Source organism: Oryx dammah, unplaced genomic scaffold, assembly GCF_014754425.2.
Source record: "Oryx dammah isolate SB20612 unplaced genomic scaffold, SCBI_Odam_1.1 HiC_scaffold_5, whole genome shotgun sequence".
NCBI classification, from domain to species: Eukaryota; Metazoa; Chordata; class Mammalia; order Artiodactyla; family Bovidae; genus Oryx; species Oryx dammah.
The window spans coordinates 99,698,664-99,717,199 of record NW_024070189.1 but is presented as its reverse complement, the minus strand read 5'-3'; the positions used below and the strand labels follow the sequence as shown (position 1 = coordinate 99,717,199).

At 47.6% G+C, this 18,536-nt stretch overlaps 1 protein-coding gene across 1 annotated transcript in view; it reads left to right on the top strand.

The window, feature by feature from the left end:
* The window catches only part of BRD4 (bromodomain containing 4), an 86,303-nt gene that overhangs the window by 35,796 nt on the left and 31,971 nt on the right, over positions 1–18,536 (top strand). Inside the window, 1 exon segment of the mRNA XM_040240990.1 lies at positions 16,777–17,095. Within this exon segment, the coding sequence (XP_040096924.1) occupies positions 16,811–17,095 (285 nt within the window). The 5' untranslated portion in view covers positions 16,777–16,810.

The window sequence follows — 18,536 nt, the reverse complement described above, 5'->3', positions numbered from 1 at the left end:
TCATGCCAACATTGCTTTCATTGTCCTTTTTTTTACATGGACTTTCTCTTCTTAGCAGCTGGTGCTTGTTTTCAAGTTAATGACTTTTTCTTTTGAAATTTTTCATAGCTTCAAAAAATAGATTCACCAATTAATATTTAGCCACGTTAGTTTTATTTTTCAGTGCACAGGTTTCCTCCCACCCCAGTCGTTGAAAGTAGGTTGCAGATGTGATATTTTACCTCATGTACTTCAGCATCTCTTTCAGAATAAAGATGTTTTCGTGAAAGCAGGGACTCCCAACAGATATTTGTGTACCCATGTTCATAGAAGTATTGGTCATAATGGCCAAAAGATGGAAGCAGCCCAAGTTGCCATGGAGGGATGAACGAACAAATACAGTCTGTCCACATGATGGAATCTTATTCAGCCCTAAGAGGAAGGACATTCTGAGACATGCTACATGTATGAGCCTTGAGGATGTTATGTGAAGGAAAAGGTCCAGTTACAGAAGGACAAACGCTTTGTGACTCCACTTACATTAGGTAGTGAGAGTAGTTGGTTTCATAGAGACGGAAAGTAGAATGGTGATTCCTAGGAGCTGGAGGGTGGAGGAAATGGAGAGTTAGTGTTTAATGGGTGTGGAGTTTCGGTTTTGCAAGATGAACAACGTCCTTGAGTTGGAGAGTGGCGATAGTTGGCCAGCTGCGTGGTTGTGCTTAGCGCCACTCAGCTGTATGCTCGCGTGCATGCTCAGACGCACCAGTCATGGCCGACTGTTTGTGACCCCACAGACTGCAGCCCGCCAGGCCCCTCTGTCCCTGGGGTTCTCCAGGCAGGAGTCCTGGGGTGGCTGCCATGCCTTCCTCCAGGGGATCTTCCCAGCCCAGAGAATGAACCAGTGTCTCCTGCGTCTCCCACGTTGCAGGTGGATTCCTTACCCACTGAGCCACGTTGCAAATGGTTAAAATGGTAAATTTCACGTTACGTGTATTTTGCCACAATAAAAAGATAAATAATATAAAAGCCTATTTAAGTTTTTATTTCATTTTTTTTTTTAAATAAGGGCATTGTCCTATGAAACCACAGTAAACATTATGGAAAATCAACAATAATTGCATTTCATATTAAGAATTCCAATGTCTCAAAAAATGTCTGCTTCCCATTCAAATAGGTTGACACATCACATGTGATATGGTAGCATTTTCTTTTAAATAAATAAATTTATAAAAAGCAAGTTGATGTAAAGTGCAGGTGGGTCTGTGGGTGATGAAGGTGATGGGTTTGAAATGACTAGGGGCAAACCAACCCTGAATGTGTAGTGATCTGGGTTCTTTGACCCTGGAGCTGAGTTGCTAACATGAATGCCCCAGCCTGCCTAGCTTCTACAGGAGGAACCTTCTACATCTTCACAGTCAATGTCAGTACTAACCTCATTGGGGTTTTAGGCCTCATCAAAATGTGGTACTGTGACTGAGGAATTGAATTTTAAATTTTTAATGAATTCTAATTAAAAATTTAAAACTGGTGCCACCATTTAGTTTTGGAGAACTTTTTAAGTATGTTTGGAACATCTTGGGCACGTGCATCTATTTTTTTCTTTCTTTAGCCATGTAATATGGTGTGCAAGATCTTAGTTCCCCGACCAGGGATCGAACCTGTGCCCTGTGCAATGGAAGGTTGGAGCCCTAACCACTGGACCTCCGGGGAAGTCCGTGAATCTACCTTAAATGTCAAACTTTATAAAATGTACACACAGATCAAATATTTTGAATGAAAATTTAGCTCCTGAATTGAGATGTGCTGAAGGTGTGGAGTATTAAATATAAGACATTTAGTATGAAAAATGTAAAGTGTCTCAGTTTCTTTTATGGTTACACATTGAAATGGAATTTTGAGTATATTGGGTTCCATGAAATATGCTGTTAACTTCACCTTTTAGCGTTATAATCTGGCTACAAGAAAATGAAGGTGTTGGAACGGTCACATTTATTTCTGTCAGACACATGTAGATAGGATGTGTAAGAGTGAAGAATTTCTTTCTCTGTGCGGCTGCCTGCACTGCAATCTTCTACCAGGTCCTTCTCTGACTCCTGAAAACTTTTGGGTCCTGCTGTTTTTTTGGTGAATTCTCATCTGGATTCTCTTTCTCATTTCTGTCCTTCTGTCTTAGTAAGGCCTGGGAGCACATTTTGAAGCCTTTGCCTCTCCACTGAGTGTTAGAGTGGTGGAGGGAAGGGGCCCAGCCACATCTCATCTGCGTAAGGTGTGTGGGGGATGGTAATTACATGGCAGCCCCTCTGTGATCCTGGTTAAATGGGAGGAGAACATTTCTTTGCTCCTCTTCTGTCTAGCTCTTGGCCCCAGGTCCCAAGCTGCACAGAGTTGTGGGGATCGTTGGTGGGAGCGCACTGAGACCCTGGAGAAGATAGTGGGGTCACTGGCCCTGTTCAGCTTTGCTCTCTCCTGGGTGAGACATACCTGGCATGGAGTCTAGAAGAACTCAGAATTCCAGAGAGTTATGTGGAGAGATGGGAAAGGGTGACGGGCCTCAATCTGCCCAGCATGTGGGTCTCCAACTTTCCCCATGCACTGGAAAAAACAGTTACTAAATCCAGTGAATGCAGGTGGCATTCCCAGCCAGAGACGTGTGGGCACACATTTTTTTATTCAGTCATTCTGTGCACTGGACCTTGGTTTGAAGCTTCATGTGGTGTATGTTAGTTCCACATCCTTAAGTATTTTTCCTGATATTAATAGAAAAGTGGCAGAGAGTTCCAGGAAATACCATGGGTTCATTGGGAGTGTGGTAGTCTATGCACTGGGGCAGGGGTTTTGGCTTCTGATGGGCTGAGAGCTCCTCACCAGTGAGCAACCTTTACTTTCCTAAATGGACACTGAGGACAAGCTGACCTGACTATGTCTGCCAGGGAGTAAACTTGGGCTGTGCAGTAGGATCTGAGCCTGTGAGATTCAGCTGCAGCTGAGGTCCCCCAGGGCAGAGCACTGCCTGTGGCAAGGCCCCCCTGCCCAGAGCACAGTGGCTGAAGAGATCATAGGTGCTTGGTGAGGTTTGACCTTTTCTCTCCAGCAACTGTATCCACCTTCCTGTCTGTCAGAGTTGGGGCATTTGACTTCTGTGAATCAGTTAGTTTGGTGGAAGTTAGGTGGAATTAATGACAAACAAAAACATCAGTTTTTACAAAGAAACAGATCCCTGTCAACTTTTTTTTTTTTTGCTTCCCTTGCTGTTCTCATCTAAAGCAGTGTTGAGTTTTGTCCTTGATTGGCTTTGCACTCTGAAAGTTCCTGAGATCTAGAGGAGGTTGGTTGTTTAAATCCGCACATCCTTCTCAAGCTGACATGGTGAGATTGTGAGGGCAAAGTCAACACTGAGTGTTTCCTGAGGGTAGAGACCTCCTTGCAGTACATGGAGGTGGCTTACCCTTGCCTGAGAGAAGCACCTGTCTGGAAATCAGTGCATTTTGGAGGCCAGGGCCCCTCAGCCTATTTCCCTGGTGCAGCTTGACTCTCAGAGCACCAGCCTTTTCTGTACCCTTGGCAGTGGATATCTAGTTCAGACATTGTCAGCTCGCTATTATTTGAGTTCTGTACCTGGTGAAAGGTGAGGGGAACAGGTCATCCTAGCTGGATCCTCTTCTTGAGAGTGCCTGATAATGACAGATAATTCCTTTTTCTGAGATTTTTCTTTTAAAGTTCAGCTTCACAGTGAAGGTCAGAAGGTAGTATCATTAAAGAAGAGGTCACCCATAAGCATCTGCTCTTCATCAAGGTAACGAGGCTCTCCTGCTTCGCTAAAGCCCGAGTCAGTGTGTGCCCTTGTCCTTGATCGATGCATCTGTTCCTGCCTCCTTTGTGGTCATGGCTGAAGAGGTTGGGGTCATGGTGTCTTGGGAAGCTCTTGTGTTAGCCCTCTTCCTGGGCCCCTTTTGTCCCCAGTAAGTGCAGTTTTAAAAAATATTTATTTAGCAGCACTCAGGGTCTCTAGTTGCAGCATGAGAACTCTAGTTCTGGCATGTGGGATCTAGCTCCCTGACTAGGGATCAGGCCTGGTGCCCTCTGCGTTGGGAGTGCCCTCATAACTGGACCACCAGGGAAGTCCCAGTTAAGTGTAGTTTTGAGTCTCCCTCTCAGCTTCCATTCTGCTGCTTTGGAGGGAAGCTCAGAGCCATGATACGCTTTTGTGGGCTATCTCTCACCTTGTTAGCTTGGCCTTCTTGTGGAGGCTGCTTCTCGTTTCAGGGAATGACTGTGTGTGAAAAGTTGGGATGTTGCTGTTTCTACTTAAAGCAGATCTGTGTGCCTGTGAGCTGGCGTGTTCTGGAACATTTCAGCCACAGACAGTAGACTGCCTCTCCCCCGTGTGGTGCTTACTGTTGGCTGTTGCAGGTGGTTCATCATCTGCAATTCATACCTTCCTCTTGGCCTCCCAAATTCCCAAACAGCTCGATTTTGACCACTAGCTTGAAGGTTAACACTAGCATGTTTTCCTGGTGTTTGGTGTGCTAGAAACACCACAGTTGTCTTTCTTGTACCAGTTTTAGGTTTAAATTTTGTTGATGAGGATCATGAACTTGCTTTTTATCTTTTTGCTGGAAATGGGAGGGTTCTAGAGTCAGCGCGCCGGTTCCAGAGCACCAGCGCAGCATCGCCCTCAGAAGCTTTCTGGCTGCGTGCAGGCCACCCACAACACTGCTGTCAGCCTTGTTTGGCTGGTCCCAGTTTCTCACTCCTCAGACGTTTTCTTCGTTTCACACGTTCTCTGTGTTGCGAAATGAACACCAGCTCTCATTCTTGCTGCCTTGCAGATTATTCAATTCTCCATTGTTTCCTATGCTTCCTTCCTACTGGGAAACTCTCATCTAGGCGGAGGAAGTGCCTGGCCTCTCTGCCTGCCTTGGCTTTGCGATCTGTGTGTCTCTGGCCATATTGGAGTCCACCTCTTAAAGGGAGCAGGAATTTTCTGCATGACATGACAGTCTGTTTTGTTGGCATTACGTGCTGTAGTGTGGGTTAATCTTAGTGTTACATACATCAAAACAGCTCTTTTGGAAAATAAAATCACTAAAAATAAAAGGTTTAAAAGTAAAGGCAGATAGAATAGTAGGAGTAATAACTTTAAAAGAGGCAACCAGAGGAAAGTATCACTCTTACCTTACCTATGAAGGGCACAACTTTAGACCTAGGTCCGTGGGAATGGAGAGTTTGAATTCATGGGAGATTATGTTTCTGTCAGTCTTCCAGCCTCTAATTTGCAGACTTGGGCAGGTCAAGGCTGCTTTGAGAAGCAGTGCCTGGAGGCCAGCTCACCAGGTAGAGAGGCAGACAGATCAAAAAACCACTTCAGCAGAGGTCAGTGGGGACTTGTGAGAGGGGGGCATATTGTTGGTTGGTTGGTTTTTAAATGTAAGTAGGTATAGTCATCCACAGAGCTGCCACCATGTCTCACTTCCATTTTATGGTTTCATGTACACACCCGGTTGTCTGTCTTTACCTAAGTTCATCTGTAATTGTGTAATTTCATCTGCTTTTCTAACATAGCACTCTTGTCGCTTACAGTTCCTTCATTTTGATACAAAGTCTAGAAATCTATGAAACAGGGGTTGTAAACTAAGGCCTGCCCACTAGTCTGAATTTTACTGACACACAGCCACAATTCCTCGTCCCAGGACTGTCAGCAGGCTGCTTTCATGATACAGCAACAGCAGAATGAAGTGTTACAAAGACTGTGTATCCTGCATAGATGACTATATTTACTCTCTGGGAAAAATTAGCCTCCCCTTGCTGATGTATGTTTTAGTAGTTTTAGTCTTGTCCACATCAGAGTTTTGTTTTCTTTTCAACTGCATGCCCATCTCAGGAACACTTTAAATTCACAAATCATCTGTCTAGATTTAACCATCAACGCCATGATGTAAGCCGTATGTAACAATGGAACCTTTTATTGTACCTCCAGCTGCTGGCAGCTTTCATAGGGAAGTTAAAGATAGTACACATTTTTCACTGCCTCTAATGTAATGTTTCTGCTGATTGGTTTCTAAAGCAGAGCGAGTGGATTTCTGATTGGTGGGGTTGTGGCCTGCCCAGCCTTCTGGGTCCTCGTCTTCCGGCTGCAGCGTCCTCATGGGCCTGGTTCCCTCCAGTGGGGGACAGAGAGCATGAGTGAGTCTGTGCACGCTTAGCAGCACGGCTGACTCATTTCCACCTGGAGCTGCCAGGCTCAAGGCAGCTGCCAGCTTGATTCTGAGGTGATGGGCCCCTGCTTGGCAAGTCCAGGGGTCAGGGCATGTACAAGCTGCAGGGAGGAGGATTAAGGCTTCTGAGAGCTTCCTCAGTGCATAGCCACTGGCCAGCCTCCAGACACCTCAGTCTGGCTGATGACGTGATTGCTGTTCTCACCAGCTGTCTGAGCCGGTCAGATGGAAGAGTAATCCTGTTTGTGCTTCCCCACCGACACAGATCGCACAGTGAAACGGGCCTTCACTGTGAACAGGAAGCAGCTTCTCTCCTCTGGGACCAGGAGGAACATGCTTTCTGATATAGATGTTCCTAGGACAGGCTACGATTTGCTGCACATAAACTAGTAATGAGAAATTGCCAGTTTTTTTTTTTTTTTTTTTTAACCAGAATCAAGGTCCCCTATCGCCTTCTGTGGCTTCCTTATTATTATAGAAGAACCTTGTAGTAGTGAGGAGGGGATCGCCTTTGTTTGAAGGGTGCGTGCTACTGTCAGCTTATACATTCAAGAGACACTGGGGTCATCTGGCATTGGCCAGCTTTTTTTCTTGGCATGAAAACAGTTAAAGCCACAGCCCCTCCAGCCCTTTACTGCTTGGGAAGCATAAATAATTTGGTCTCTGCTCCCCTTGGGTGACCCTGCTCCCCATGGCATCAGCAGGGGAGTGTGCTGCTGATTTCACCTGTGATGTTGGCCAAGTCACAGATGGCCAGGTGCTGTGAGAGTTATCTTGACTTTGGTTCGTTTGCAGGGGTGAAATTCTTTGGAAGCTAACCTCATTTACTTGAGGGTCATATGACATTCAGCTGCTTCTGCAGAGAGAGCAAGTCTGTTGATGAAAATACATGCCAAGGGCTTCCCTGGTGGCTCAGTGCTAAAGAAGTCGCCTTCCAGTGCAAGGGACACAGGTTCAGTCGCTGATCTGGGAAGATGCCACATGCTGCAGGGCAGCTAAGCCCCTGTGGCACCACTATAGAGCCAGTGCTCTACAGCCTGGGAGCTGCAACGAGAAGCTGCTGCGGTGAGAAGCCCGCACAGCACAGCCAGAGAGGAGCCCCTGCTTTCCTCAGCAGAGAAAGCCCATGCAGCAATGAAGGGCCAGCACAGCTCAACTAAATTTTTTAAGAAATAACATGCTAGGATATGGAAGTGGGGTGCCTTCAGCCAAACCACACTCTCTGGGCCCAGCAGTTGACTGGGCCTTTGCCCCTGCGCTTCGTGAACAGAAGCAGCTGTGAAACAGAGCACTCAAGAGAGACACAGCCCTGGGCGACCTCCTGCTGACCAGACCACCACCCACTATGCTGCTTTGTTGCCAGGACGGTGAAGGCGGTAATGCCACCACCTCCCTTGGATGCTTGCCTTGAGGGTTAAGTAAGTGTTCAGCACAGGGCATCAGCCCAGGAAGCAGCAGTTATCTACTGACAAGCTTTTCTAGGTCCTAGCACAGATGTTGAGTATCGTCACTGTATCTCACAGGAGAGTTTGTGAGGCTTCCCAATTAACCTGCATTTCTCCTGCCTTCTCTGGCATCTTACTGCCTATGTGCCATGTCACTTTAATTCAGAGGCGAGTGAATGGACGGGAAGGAGTCAAAGTGGGGTCAATGGGCTTGTGGGTCCTCTGGGAGGCCAGGAGTTAAAGTGGAACTGCAAATACAAAGTGTAACTGTCAGCCTCTCTCCAGAGACAGAGCTGGGACTGAATCTCCAGGAATCAAGTCTTTCTCTTGTCCTCTCTTGGTTATCAGAAGCCTAGACTCAAGCCTCTCCCATGTCTGTTCTCACCTCCTAATCTCCAGGAAAGAAAATATTTCTGTTAAAATTTGAAAAACGTTACCGTTGTATTGTCTGCTAACCAGTGTCCTTAGATGAATTGGAATGATGGCAAGCAATATCCTTCACAGCAGGAGTAATTAATCATGGGACTGTAAACATAGAAGAACTGGCATTTTGGACTTCCCTGGTGGTTTACTGGTTAAGAATACAGCTGCCACTGTGTAGGGGACAAGGGTTCAGTCACTGGTCCAGGAAGATTCCACATGCTGCCAGGCAGCTAAGCCTGTGTGCCCTAGAGCCTGTGCTCCGCAGTGAGAGAAGCCAGTGCAGTGCAGAGCCTGCATGCCAGAACGCAAGAGTAGCCTCCTCTCGACGCCAGAGAAAGCCTGCGAGCAGCAGTAAGACCCAGTGCAGACAAAAGTAGATAGAGTTGTCATTTTAACACTTATTAGTCAACCCAGAGGTTCCCATATTTTAGTGCACAGCAGGAGTAGCATATCACTTTTTAAAATCATATTAGGCCACAGGGAATACCTAACAAGTTTGTTTATTGGATAGTTAGGTACAAACAACAAAGTAAGTACTAATATCCCAACAACAGTTTACAACTGTTTGAAGAAAACATGAATTGAAAGGAAAAAATATTATATTCTTGCATTACTATAGCCAGTTGCTTACGGAATATGTGTGCCTGTTGGCTACGGCACAACTCCATAAACCTTAGAACTGGAACCTTAAGACATCTGTCACCCACATTGTCTATCCCCTGTTGAATTTTACATGGTACAGCTGTCCCTTGGTATCTGTTGAGGATTCCGTTTTAGGACACACGGACACACAATCACACCCAGTGCCAGGCACCCAAATCCAGAGGTGCTCGAGTCTCTTATATTGCAGCAACATGGATAGACCTAGAGATTATCATGCTGAGAGAAGTCAGTCAGGAAAAAACGAGTATCATGTGATCATTGCACATATCATTTCACTTGTATGTGCAATCCAAAAAAAGTGATGCACGTGAACTTAGTTAAAAAACAGAAGTAGAATCATAGATGTAGAAAACACACTTACGGTTACCAGTGTGGGGAGGGAGGGGAGGGTTAAGGGTGGAAGATTGGGAATGACATACGCACTGGTCTATAGAAGATAGAGATCTTTTAAGGACCCACTGTGCAACACGCAGAGCTCTACTCAGGACTCTGTAATGACCTTTACAGGAAAAGAGTCTAAAGCAGAGTCAGGGGCTTCCCTACTGGTCCGGTGGCTTGGACTCTGGACTGCCATTGCAGGGAGCTCAGCTTTGTTCCTTAATCAGGGGACTAGATCCCACATTCCTCAGCTGGGAGTTTGCATGTTGCAACTAAAGATCCCACATGCTGCAGTGAAAATGGAAGATCTGTATCCTGCAACTAAGACCCAACACAGCCAATAAATCAGAATTAAGAAAGAGTTGGTATATGTATAAATGGAACTGATTAACTTTGTTGTACAATAGAAACTAACACAGCATTGTAAATCAGCTAGACTCCAATAAAGAAACAAAATTTGATGGCATAGTGTTTGCATATAACCAACTGGGTGTTCTCTGTTCTCTCCCATACTTTAAATCATCTCTAGGTTATTTATAGCTAATGTAATGTAAACATTATGAAAGTAATTGTAGACAGTGTAAATTCTGTGTTGCTAGTGCCTACCAATTCAAATTTTGCTTTTTAAAACTTTCTAGAATATCCCCCCTCCCCCTAAATTTTACTGATCTGCTGTTGGTGGAATCTGCAGATAAGAAGGACCAGCTGTATTTGCTTTTTATGACAGTAGCTGCTGAATGCAGGCTTTGGGAGGTGGGACATAGTTGAATATGGTAGGGTGTCACATTATCGATTACCTCACACTGACAGTTCCCGCTGTGACACTCTGTGGTGCCTCAGCAGTCAGTCTTTGAACCAGGACACTGACCATCCAAGTTTTCTTCATCTTTTTCTTCTTATTCCTCTAAACTGGGAACATGCTGTAAGATACCTGTGGGGAGTAGATCCAGAATTGGACACCCTGTGGGGTCTTTCAGCCTTCTTTGGGTTGAAAACAATAGGTGAAATCCTCTTCCTGTTCCTTGACCTTCCCCAGTCTCAGCTCAGTACCTGGGGGCTCCTGTCTCTCAGCCACAGGTCAGTGTGGAAACAGGGGACAGCATTTTTGAATCTTTCAGCTGTAAAACTTTGGTTGAATTAGTTGAAGGCGATTTATACTTTGTCATGAGAATTAATAAATTCTTCCATATCTGCAGATTTATAAGTTTGACTTTTCAGCCGCCTCTCTCTAAAGAGAGCTCTGGTGCTGAGAGCTGTTCCATTTCCTGTAGGACTCAGGAGCAGACGGAGAGCCACCCTGTGTTCACACTCATGATTTACCCTGTCCCTGTGCATCCCATCTTCTGCATCTGTAAACAGCATGCTGCTGTGTGTAGGTATAGTTGAGGATGAAACTATATTCCAGGCAGGAATGAGATTCTTTATGGTCTTTACCTCGCGGTGTCCCTAGAATCAGACCTCAGTGCCTCCTCCACCCACCTTGCTCCTTTCGAGGTCTTCCCTGCCCCGCAGTCAGGGACTTAGGGAGGACATGAGGCCAGCGTGGCCACAGGCTCCGTGTGTCCTCCTCTCGGCTCTGCACGTGCCCTGGTGTCTCTCCTGCTTCCAGGCCTGTGCCTGTGTTACTGCGTCAGTGGCCCCTTCCCCAGGCCATCACAAGCCTTGTCTCTCTGTACCTTCCCCACCACAGGAGTGCCCATGCCCTGTGTCAGTGGTCACAGCAGCCCTGCCATTCTTTTTCACAGTGCCTGCCCAAGTGTTGCTTAATCACTCGGTGGACGTCATGTGGACTGCAGAGTCCCCAAGCATGGCTTGCAACTCAGATGGGATGCATTTTCACGTGATTCCATGTGAGAATGCAAGCTGGTTTCCTTTTCCAGAGTTTTGAAATTGATGTAGAAGCCCCAGAGTGAGCATTGTGTGTGGTCAGTGTAGGGTGACTTCAGTACTTGAGTCATTCAGTAAACACCTGCTGTGTGCTAGGAGGACAAGAGTGAAGTAAAGATGGCCCTAGGGCTCCCAGCTGCATGTATGGGGGAGGCTGACCATCAGAACCGTGAGACAGATCAGGGAAGCACCAGATACAGCAAATGAAAGTCGTGAAGGTGACAAGAGAAGGGGCCCATTGTGGCCACCGTGGTGTCTGGAGTATTGATATCAGGCGCTGGGACAGTGCAGGCTAGGGCCAACTACTGTGGGACCAATTTACTTGAGGTGGCAACCCAGTTGGATCTGTATCTTAGAAAAGTCATCCTGGCTCTCACACAGCGCTGCTCACCAGTGCCTCTCTTTCTTGGCCCATAACAGATTAGAGATTGTTGGTTTCCCTGGTGTTCTTGCTGCAGTATGAATGAATGGCTTCTGAAAGTTTCCTAAGGAGTTTACTTGCCCAGTTCTTACAGGCTCGAAAGGATGTTTTGGCTTCTGTCATAGACATAGTGGTTTACAATAGAGATGAAGCAAAGTTAAAGGGTTAGATTTTCTGTAGAAAAAGTATTCATTTTTTTGAGCAGAAAATTTAACTTCCTTGGCCCAAAGGCCCATGGCTTGAAGGTAAGGGAAAATAGTTGCGTCCAGAGCCTACCACCCTTCGGCATTGCTAAAGCTTTAGAAGTCATTTACTTTGACTCCCTCTTGCCTTGGGGACACTGCTTGAGGATTTCCAGAATATCATCACTTAATGGGAAATTTGTGCAGCTGTTTCCTCCTGGTGGGATGTGCTTGGCTCCACTCTCTGGTGGCCTGCATTCTTGTAGCTGACAGAGCTCCACTGCCCTAGAGCCAGACTGTCTCCTTCAGGGTGGGGTGGCTCCTGTCCCTTGCCTGCTGGAACTCACCTGGTACAGGCTTGGCTGTGTAATTCGCGAGCTTCTTTCTGGGAGAGATCTAAGAGGAGAAACCAGACTGTGCATCAGTCTTTATCCTCATAGCTTAATTCTTCCCTTCATGATGGGGCGACAGTTAACATTAGTCCCCTTGTGCTCCCCTGGACATGCTGGTCCTGCTGCATAGAAACTCTCCCCCAGCCAACTCCACGTGTTCTTTTTTTTTTTTTTTAATAAATTTATCCTCCAGGTGTTCTTAAATCCCACTGATACATTTCCTTCTCTGTGTGCTGCCCCTCTGTCAATGCTTATGTCCCGTACTCAGCATATCCTGTATCTCTTTGTATCTTGCTTGTGGCCACCAGACTAAAGGCTCCTGGCCAGCTGGTGTGTTGCCTGTGTCATTTGTCCTTCTGTCTCCCCTGTATTGGCCCCAAACTCCAGTTTCTATTTCTACCCAGTAAATGATTACCTCCATTCACTTATGTGTGGAGGGCTTTGAGGGAATGCTGCATAGTCCCCACCGTTTTGGGGATGCCTCTCCATCCTCCCTCCCTCTTCCAGCAGTTTCCTGCAAATTTTCCTAGCCTACTGACTTCCCCGGGCTTCCCTAGTAGCTCAGCTAGTAAAGAATCTGCCTGCAATGCAGTTCAGTTCCTGGATTGGGAAGATCCGCTGGAGAATGGATGGGCTGCCCATTATAGTGTTTTTGAGCTTCCCTGGTGGCTTAGCTGGTAGAGAATCCACCTGCAACGCCAGAGACCTGAGTTTGATCCCTGGGTTGGGAAGATTCCCTGGAGAAGGGAATATGTACATACTCCAGTATTCTGGCCTGGAGAACTCCATGGACCGTATAGTCCATTGGGTTGCAAAGAGTCGGACATGACTGAGCAACTTTCACTGGCTTCCCCACCTGGAACCTGCAGTAGGTCTGGTCTGGCTCCCCTCTGAAGAGGATCACAGGGCAAGACCAGGTTGCCCTTACAACTCCCACTTTATCTTTGTCATGTCCTATCTTGATACTTGTATCCTTTGCTGTTTTTTTTTTAATCAGTTTACTGTTTTGTTTATAGTACCTTTATTTTGAAAGGAAACTAAATCAGGAGTCACAGTAATAAATGGATAATCAGTAACATTAGAAACCAGGAGAGCAAAACAGTGTTGTTAAATTTCATCTAGAAAATAGTATTATTGTCTGCTGACACCTCTAAGTACAACCTTTAACACTGGTACAAACAGGAGCTTTTCTTATCAATGCTGGGGTGAGAATAAAAAGAAATGAAGAGGGGAATAAGTAATTAAACGGCAGCTACCTAAAGGCAGTCTGCACTCGCCTGCTGCCGTCAGGGACGCAGTTCTGTGAACTCGCCTGCCTGAACTTTGCCATGCCTTATTACTCTGCGGGTGGCTGTAAGACCTAGCTTCTGTGAGACTCGGGTCCCACTCTTTTATCAGCTAAACCTGAGAACTAGAGAAGTTTCTTCTTTCTTCCTTGTCACTCACTTCAGGAGTGAAGGCATGCTTTTTGTGTGCAAGGTTCCACACGAGGCCAGATGCAGCTTCCAGGGGGCCGCCTCCCTCTGTCACCCCCTTAGGCCACCCTCCACATCCTGCTTCATCTGAGGTCAGCAGTGACATGCTCTCAAGCCGGATTCCTCCCTTCCTCCCGAGTCACACTCAGTGTTGAGTGATTCAGCCTAAGCCCTTGTTCTGTCCGCCTCTGTTCTCTGAGCACTCTTTCAGATGACTCCGCACATTATCCCACCCAGCCTTTGGAGGCTTCCCCTTCCTGAATCTGTATGTGGCCTCCTCCCTCCTTTCCCTGGGGTGTGTTTACTCACCTTAAGGCTCCAGGGCCCACCCCACCCTTTGCAGGCTCCCAGCCCAGTGTGCTTTATGTACCTCCCTCCCATTAGGAGCATCTCCATCGCCACTGTCGCACCACAGCGCATTGCACGACGCGTGTTCAGGAGCACGTGGCCCTTAGCTCTGGCCGTACTTGTGCCAGAAGTCCCTTTGGTGGAGAAAGGAAAGTGCCTTGTATCCTCAGAGTCTGAAGCAGACCTATCCTGTCACGTCTGCCTTTGGAAACGATTGTATCTCAGTAGTTGTGCTCCTGAGAGTTTGTTGTGCTATTGCAATGTTCACTGGCCCACCATCAGATTAAGTTGCTTCTGGAAATGCCCCTTCGTGGTCCTCAGCTCCTAACACACTGCTCTCATGGCTTGGAGGATGCTTTCCACAGGCTGCTGGCCCATCAGTCTCCATCACATTTTTATGCCGGACACCTGTCTGGTTTCAACTCTGGGTGCCCCTTCTCCATCTCCAGCACCATATGTGCAGGAGAGGCACCAGGAATCAGCTTTGCACTTGCAAAACCCCTTTTCTTGTCAGCGTTGTTAGAACTGAGTTGGTGTTCTCCTTGTAGAGGACTGGAGGTTGCTGTAGGAGCTGTCCCTTCCTTCTTGGGTCTTGGCAGTTACCTGGATGGCATAAACCTTAAAGTCTTACTAGCATATTGGGAGCAGCTGGACATCATTGAATAGATGCATGACCACCTCCAGACACCTAACTGGCACTGCTGTAACACGCCCATCCTCTAGCATTGACAGTATTGACCTTTCCCATGAGTTAAATGATTAATCACTTATTCAGAGTGATGGGCTTTTTTGTTTGTTTGTTTTGAGTGATTGGTATCCCATCTCAGAGTAGGCAAATGGCACTCTTCCCTGGTGGCTCAGAGGTTAAAGCATCTGCCTGCAGTGCGAGAGACCTGGGTTTGATCCCTGATTGGGAAGATCCCCCGGAGAAGGAAATGGCAACCCACTCCAGTATTCTTGCCTGGAGAGTCCCAGGGACAGAGGAGCCTGGTGGGCTATAGTCCATGGGGTTGCAAAGAGTCGGACATGACTGAGCAACTTCACTTTCACTTTCACTCTGGTGAAGGGGGGTAGAGAACAATCCTTCCTCTTAAACAAGGATTCGGATCCCTAGGATCCACAGTCTGCCATGCGATGGCCATGGGCTCCCCATGTGGGTTCCTGCCCCCGCATCAGCCTTTTCTTTGGAGCAGCGCTCTCTTATTGGGTTCTCTAGCCATTTGATAGCTAGGCCTGTAGTCAGCCAGAGCACCCTGGAAGGAAAGCGGTCTCCCTGGCCGTGTCGGCTTTGTCAGCCTCCAGCCAAGAGGTTCAGCTCTCCACCTGCTCCCCCCCATGATGGACTTCACTACTACAAGTGAGTTCTCGCCTTGTGCATTTAAAATTCGGTGATTATGCTGAAGCTAAAGCTGCAGTACTTTGGCCACCTGATGTGAAAAGCTGACTCATTGGAAAATACCTTCATGCTGGGAAAGAGTGAAGGCAAAATGAGAAGGGGGCAGCAGAGGATGAGATGGTTAGATAGCATCACTGACTCAGTGAACTTGAATTTGAGCAAATTCGGGAGATGCTGCAGGACAGAGGAGCCTGGCTTGCTGTAGTCTGTGGGGTCACAGAGAGACATGACTTAGCGATAGAACAACAACAGTAACTTTTTGCCAGAACTGCATTCATGGAAACCATTGTGAAAACCTTGTTTTAAATTACACTTGGACTGAACCAGAATGCCTGGTATGTGCTGAGCGTCTTCCAGAAAGAAAGCTGGGACAGAGCCAACCAGTACGCCCCATTTCTTCTTGTCCCCTCTGCCTGCCAGAGTCCTGTGCTCCCTCTTTCCCTAAGCCGTTGCCTGACTTGCTCAGCTCCGGAGGTTTTCTTACCCTCACTGAACTGCTGGGTTTATTACTGGAGTTGCTCATTACATGCAAGGAGCTCCTGCATCACTTTCTGATGGTCCTTCTTGCTAGTAGTAAAGTGTCAGAAAAGTACTGCGCAAGAGTGCAAATGATCAGTACGCTCTTAAGCAGACGTTTCTTCTCATTAAAAGAGTGAAGAGTAAGGGGTGGGTTAGTGTGTTTTCTGAGGGGCAGTTTGACATTAAAAACATGAACCCACTGCCCTGTGGTTGTCCTATAGAATAACTGGACAGGTGCACAAAACCACTGTTGCAAGACTGTCCATAGTATGGCTTGAAGCAGGGGTTGTTGGGGACAGTGCATGGACAGAGCGCTAATAAGGCACTGATAGGGGTGGAGGGAGGTCACATGTGCTGTCCCCCACCCCAAGCCCCCAAAGAATCACAGGAAGTGCCCCTCTATCCCTTTATAAAGAAACTTTGACAAGCTGGTTAATAAACTAGTAGGTCAAGTATGGATTCATTTTTATGTTATCAGCAGTTACCGTGTGGTATTTCTTTAATCTCCAAACCTACATTATTTAAGTTACCAAGAAAATACTTTTCCTAAGTGTGAGCACTCAGTAGTGGACTGTGTGGGCCTTCCTGCTTGGCCCCCACTCACCAAGTGGAATTACTGACGTGGCTAGCTGTTTCATGACCCACAAATACAAACAAGAATGTTAATGAAGAGATAATTTGAGGCTTGCAAATCATCCTCTCTCACAGTGTCCACTAAAAACTCAGAGGTGAAAACCTGGTTTGTTGTTTATTGTATCCACCTTCCCCTGAACTCCTTAGCTCCCACAGCCCCTTTCAGCCCCTGGCTGACTCTAGACTCCATGGCTTCGCCCTCAAAGTTGATCCTGGTCTCTCTTCCCTACTGGATGATGAATCTTTGAGGGGAGCAGACAGTGGGGCCCTTTTGGTCAGTGCCTGGAGTGTCTCTCCAGCTGACCCAGTCGCTCTTCATCAGAGGTGCTCAGCCTTTGGAGGCCACAGCCCTGGGGGCTGTCTCATTGTGAATGGCTCTGCTCTGCTGGCTCATCTCTGACAGTGGCTTTTCCTTTGTAGATTGCCCGGTGAAGAATGTGATGGGATCAGTAGCATGTCTGCGGAGAGCGGCCCTGGGACGAGATTGAGAAATCTGCCAGTAATGGGGGATGGACTAGAAACTACCCAGATGTCTACAACGCAGGCCCAGGCCCAACCCCAGCAAGCCAACACAGCCAGCACCAACCCCCCTCCCCCGGAGACTTCCAACCCCAACAAGCCCAAGAGGCAGACCAACCAACTGCAATATCTGCTCAAAGTGGTGCTCAAGACACTATGGAAACACCAGTTTGCGTGGCCTTTCCAGCAGCCTGTGGATGCCGTCAAGCTAAACCTCCCTGTGAGTAACCTGGGCAGAGGGTCCTGGGCTGCCGTCCTCCTGTGTTGCTCCTGTGAGGGTGGATTGATGGGAGGGTGGAGTGAAACTCCAGTATCCTTGAGTGAGTGGTTTCAGCAGTCCTGATGAATGGAAGTGGAGAAAGAGAAGAGAGGTGCTGACTGGATTAAATAGTAACTGGTCTCTTTGATATTACGATTCTGGGACATATTGTGTGACAAGATTGAAATAGAAGTGGAGGGTTGCTTGCAGCTTGCCCTTGTTTCGGGGGACCTAAAGTGGGGTCATTTGGTGGTCCAGGCCCTCCCTCCTCAGACTTGGTCGGCCAGACCGACCCAGTAGGTTCAGCAGACGTGGTTGGTCAGATTTTTGAGAAGAAGTAGCTTGCTGCAGTACCTGTTCTGGTACTGGCATCCTCGTTGTCACCCAGAGCGTGGGCAGGGAAGGGTGGCAGGATGGAGCCAGGCACACGACGGTGGCCTGGATTGGAGGGGTCTGTTGTGGCCATGCTGCACCCGCTGCTGTTCTTCTGTGCCCCTGTTCCTCTCCTTTTTGCTTTGTGAGCTTTCTGTTTGCCCACATTCCTAGCAAATGGCTCTGGAAACTTAACTTCTGCCTTTAACTGAACCTTGGGGAGGAACCAGGATAAACGTGTTAATTTTTCCTTTTTTCAAAGCATCAAGGACTAATTGTCTTTAAATTGTCTTCTGTTGTTTGCCAAATCCCACACACACTTGGACAAGGGCGTTGGAATTAGATGATTGTTGCAGCTGACCCAGATGTGAATCTGCGAGTCAGAGCTGCACTGGTGCAGGACCCCAGCCTCTGCTGTGCACCTGGTCTCAAGGAGGAGGGACCCATCAGTGTGACCTTCCTTGCTTGACGGTCGCTGTGTCTCTGACAGCTGTCCAGTACTGTCTGTCCATTGAATACCCATCGCGTGCACTCAGGAGGAGAGTCGGGTGGGGGCGCTGCAGGCTCAGGTCATGAACTGGCAGAGGAAAGCCAGTGAGAACAAAAGGGTCCTCATGGAATCTGGGCTCCAAAGGTCGCTCTCCTCACTGACCACACCAGGAGTAGAGGCAGTGAGCCCATCACTGGAAGGAGGCTCTTGGGAGAGCTTGTGGTACCAGCTTCTAGCTAGACTAAGGGCTGGGCTGTGCAGGACCCACAGGTGAGGTGACCTTTCTAGAGCACATGCAAAGAATGGGGAGAGGAGGCGCTGCGATTGGAATCCAAGGGGCCCCACAGCTTTTATAGCACTGGAGGGAGCAGGAGGATAGGAGGGTCGCCAACAGAGAGCAGCCCCTCAGTTGTCCACATCAGAGACTACAGGAAGGTCAGAGAGCTGAGGATTCCACCCTGACCCTCCTGTTGGCCTTTATGAGGGCATTGGTGACCTTAGGAAGATGTGGCGCAGAAGTAGAAACCAGATTCGCAGCGG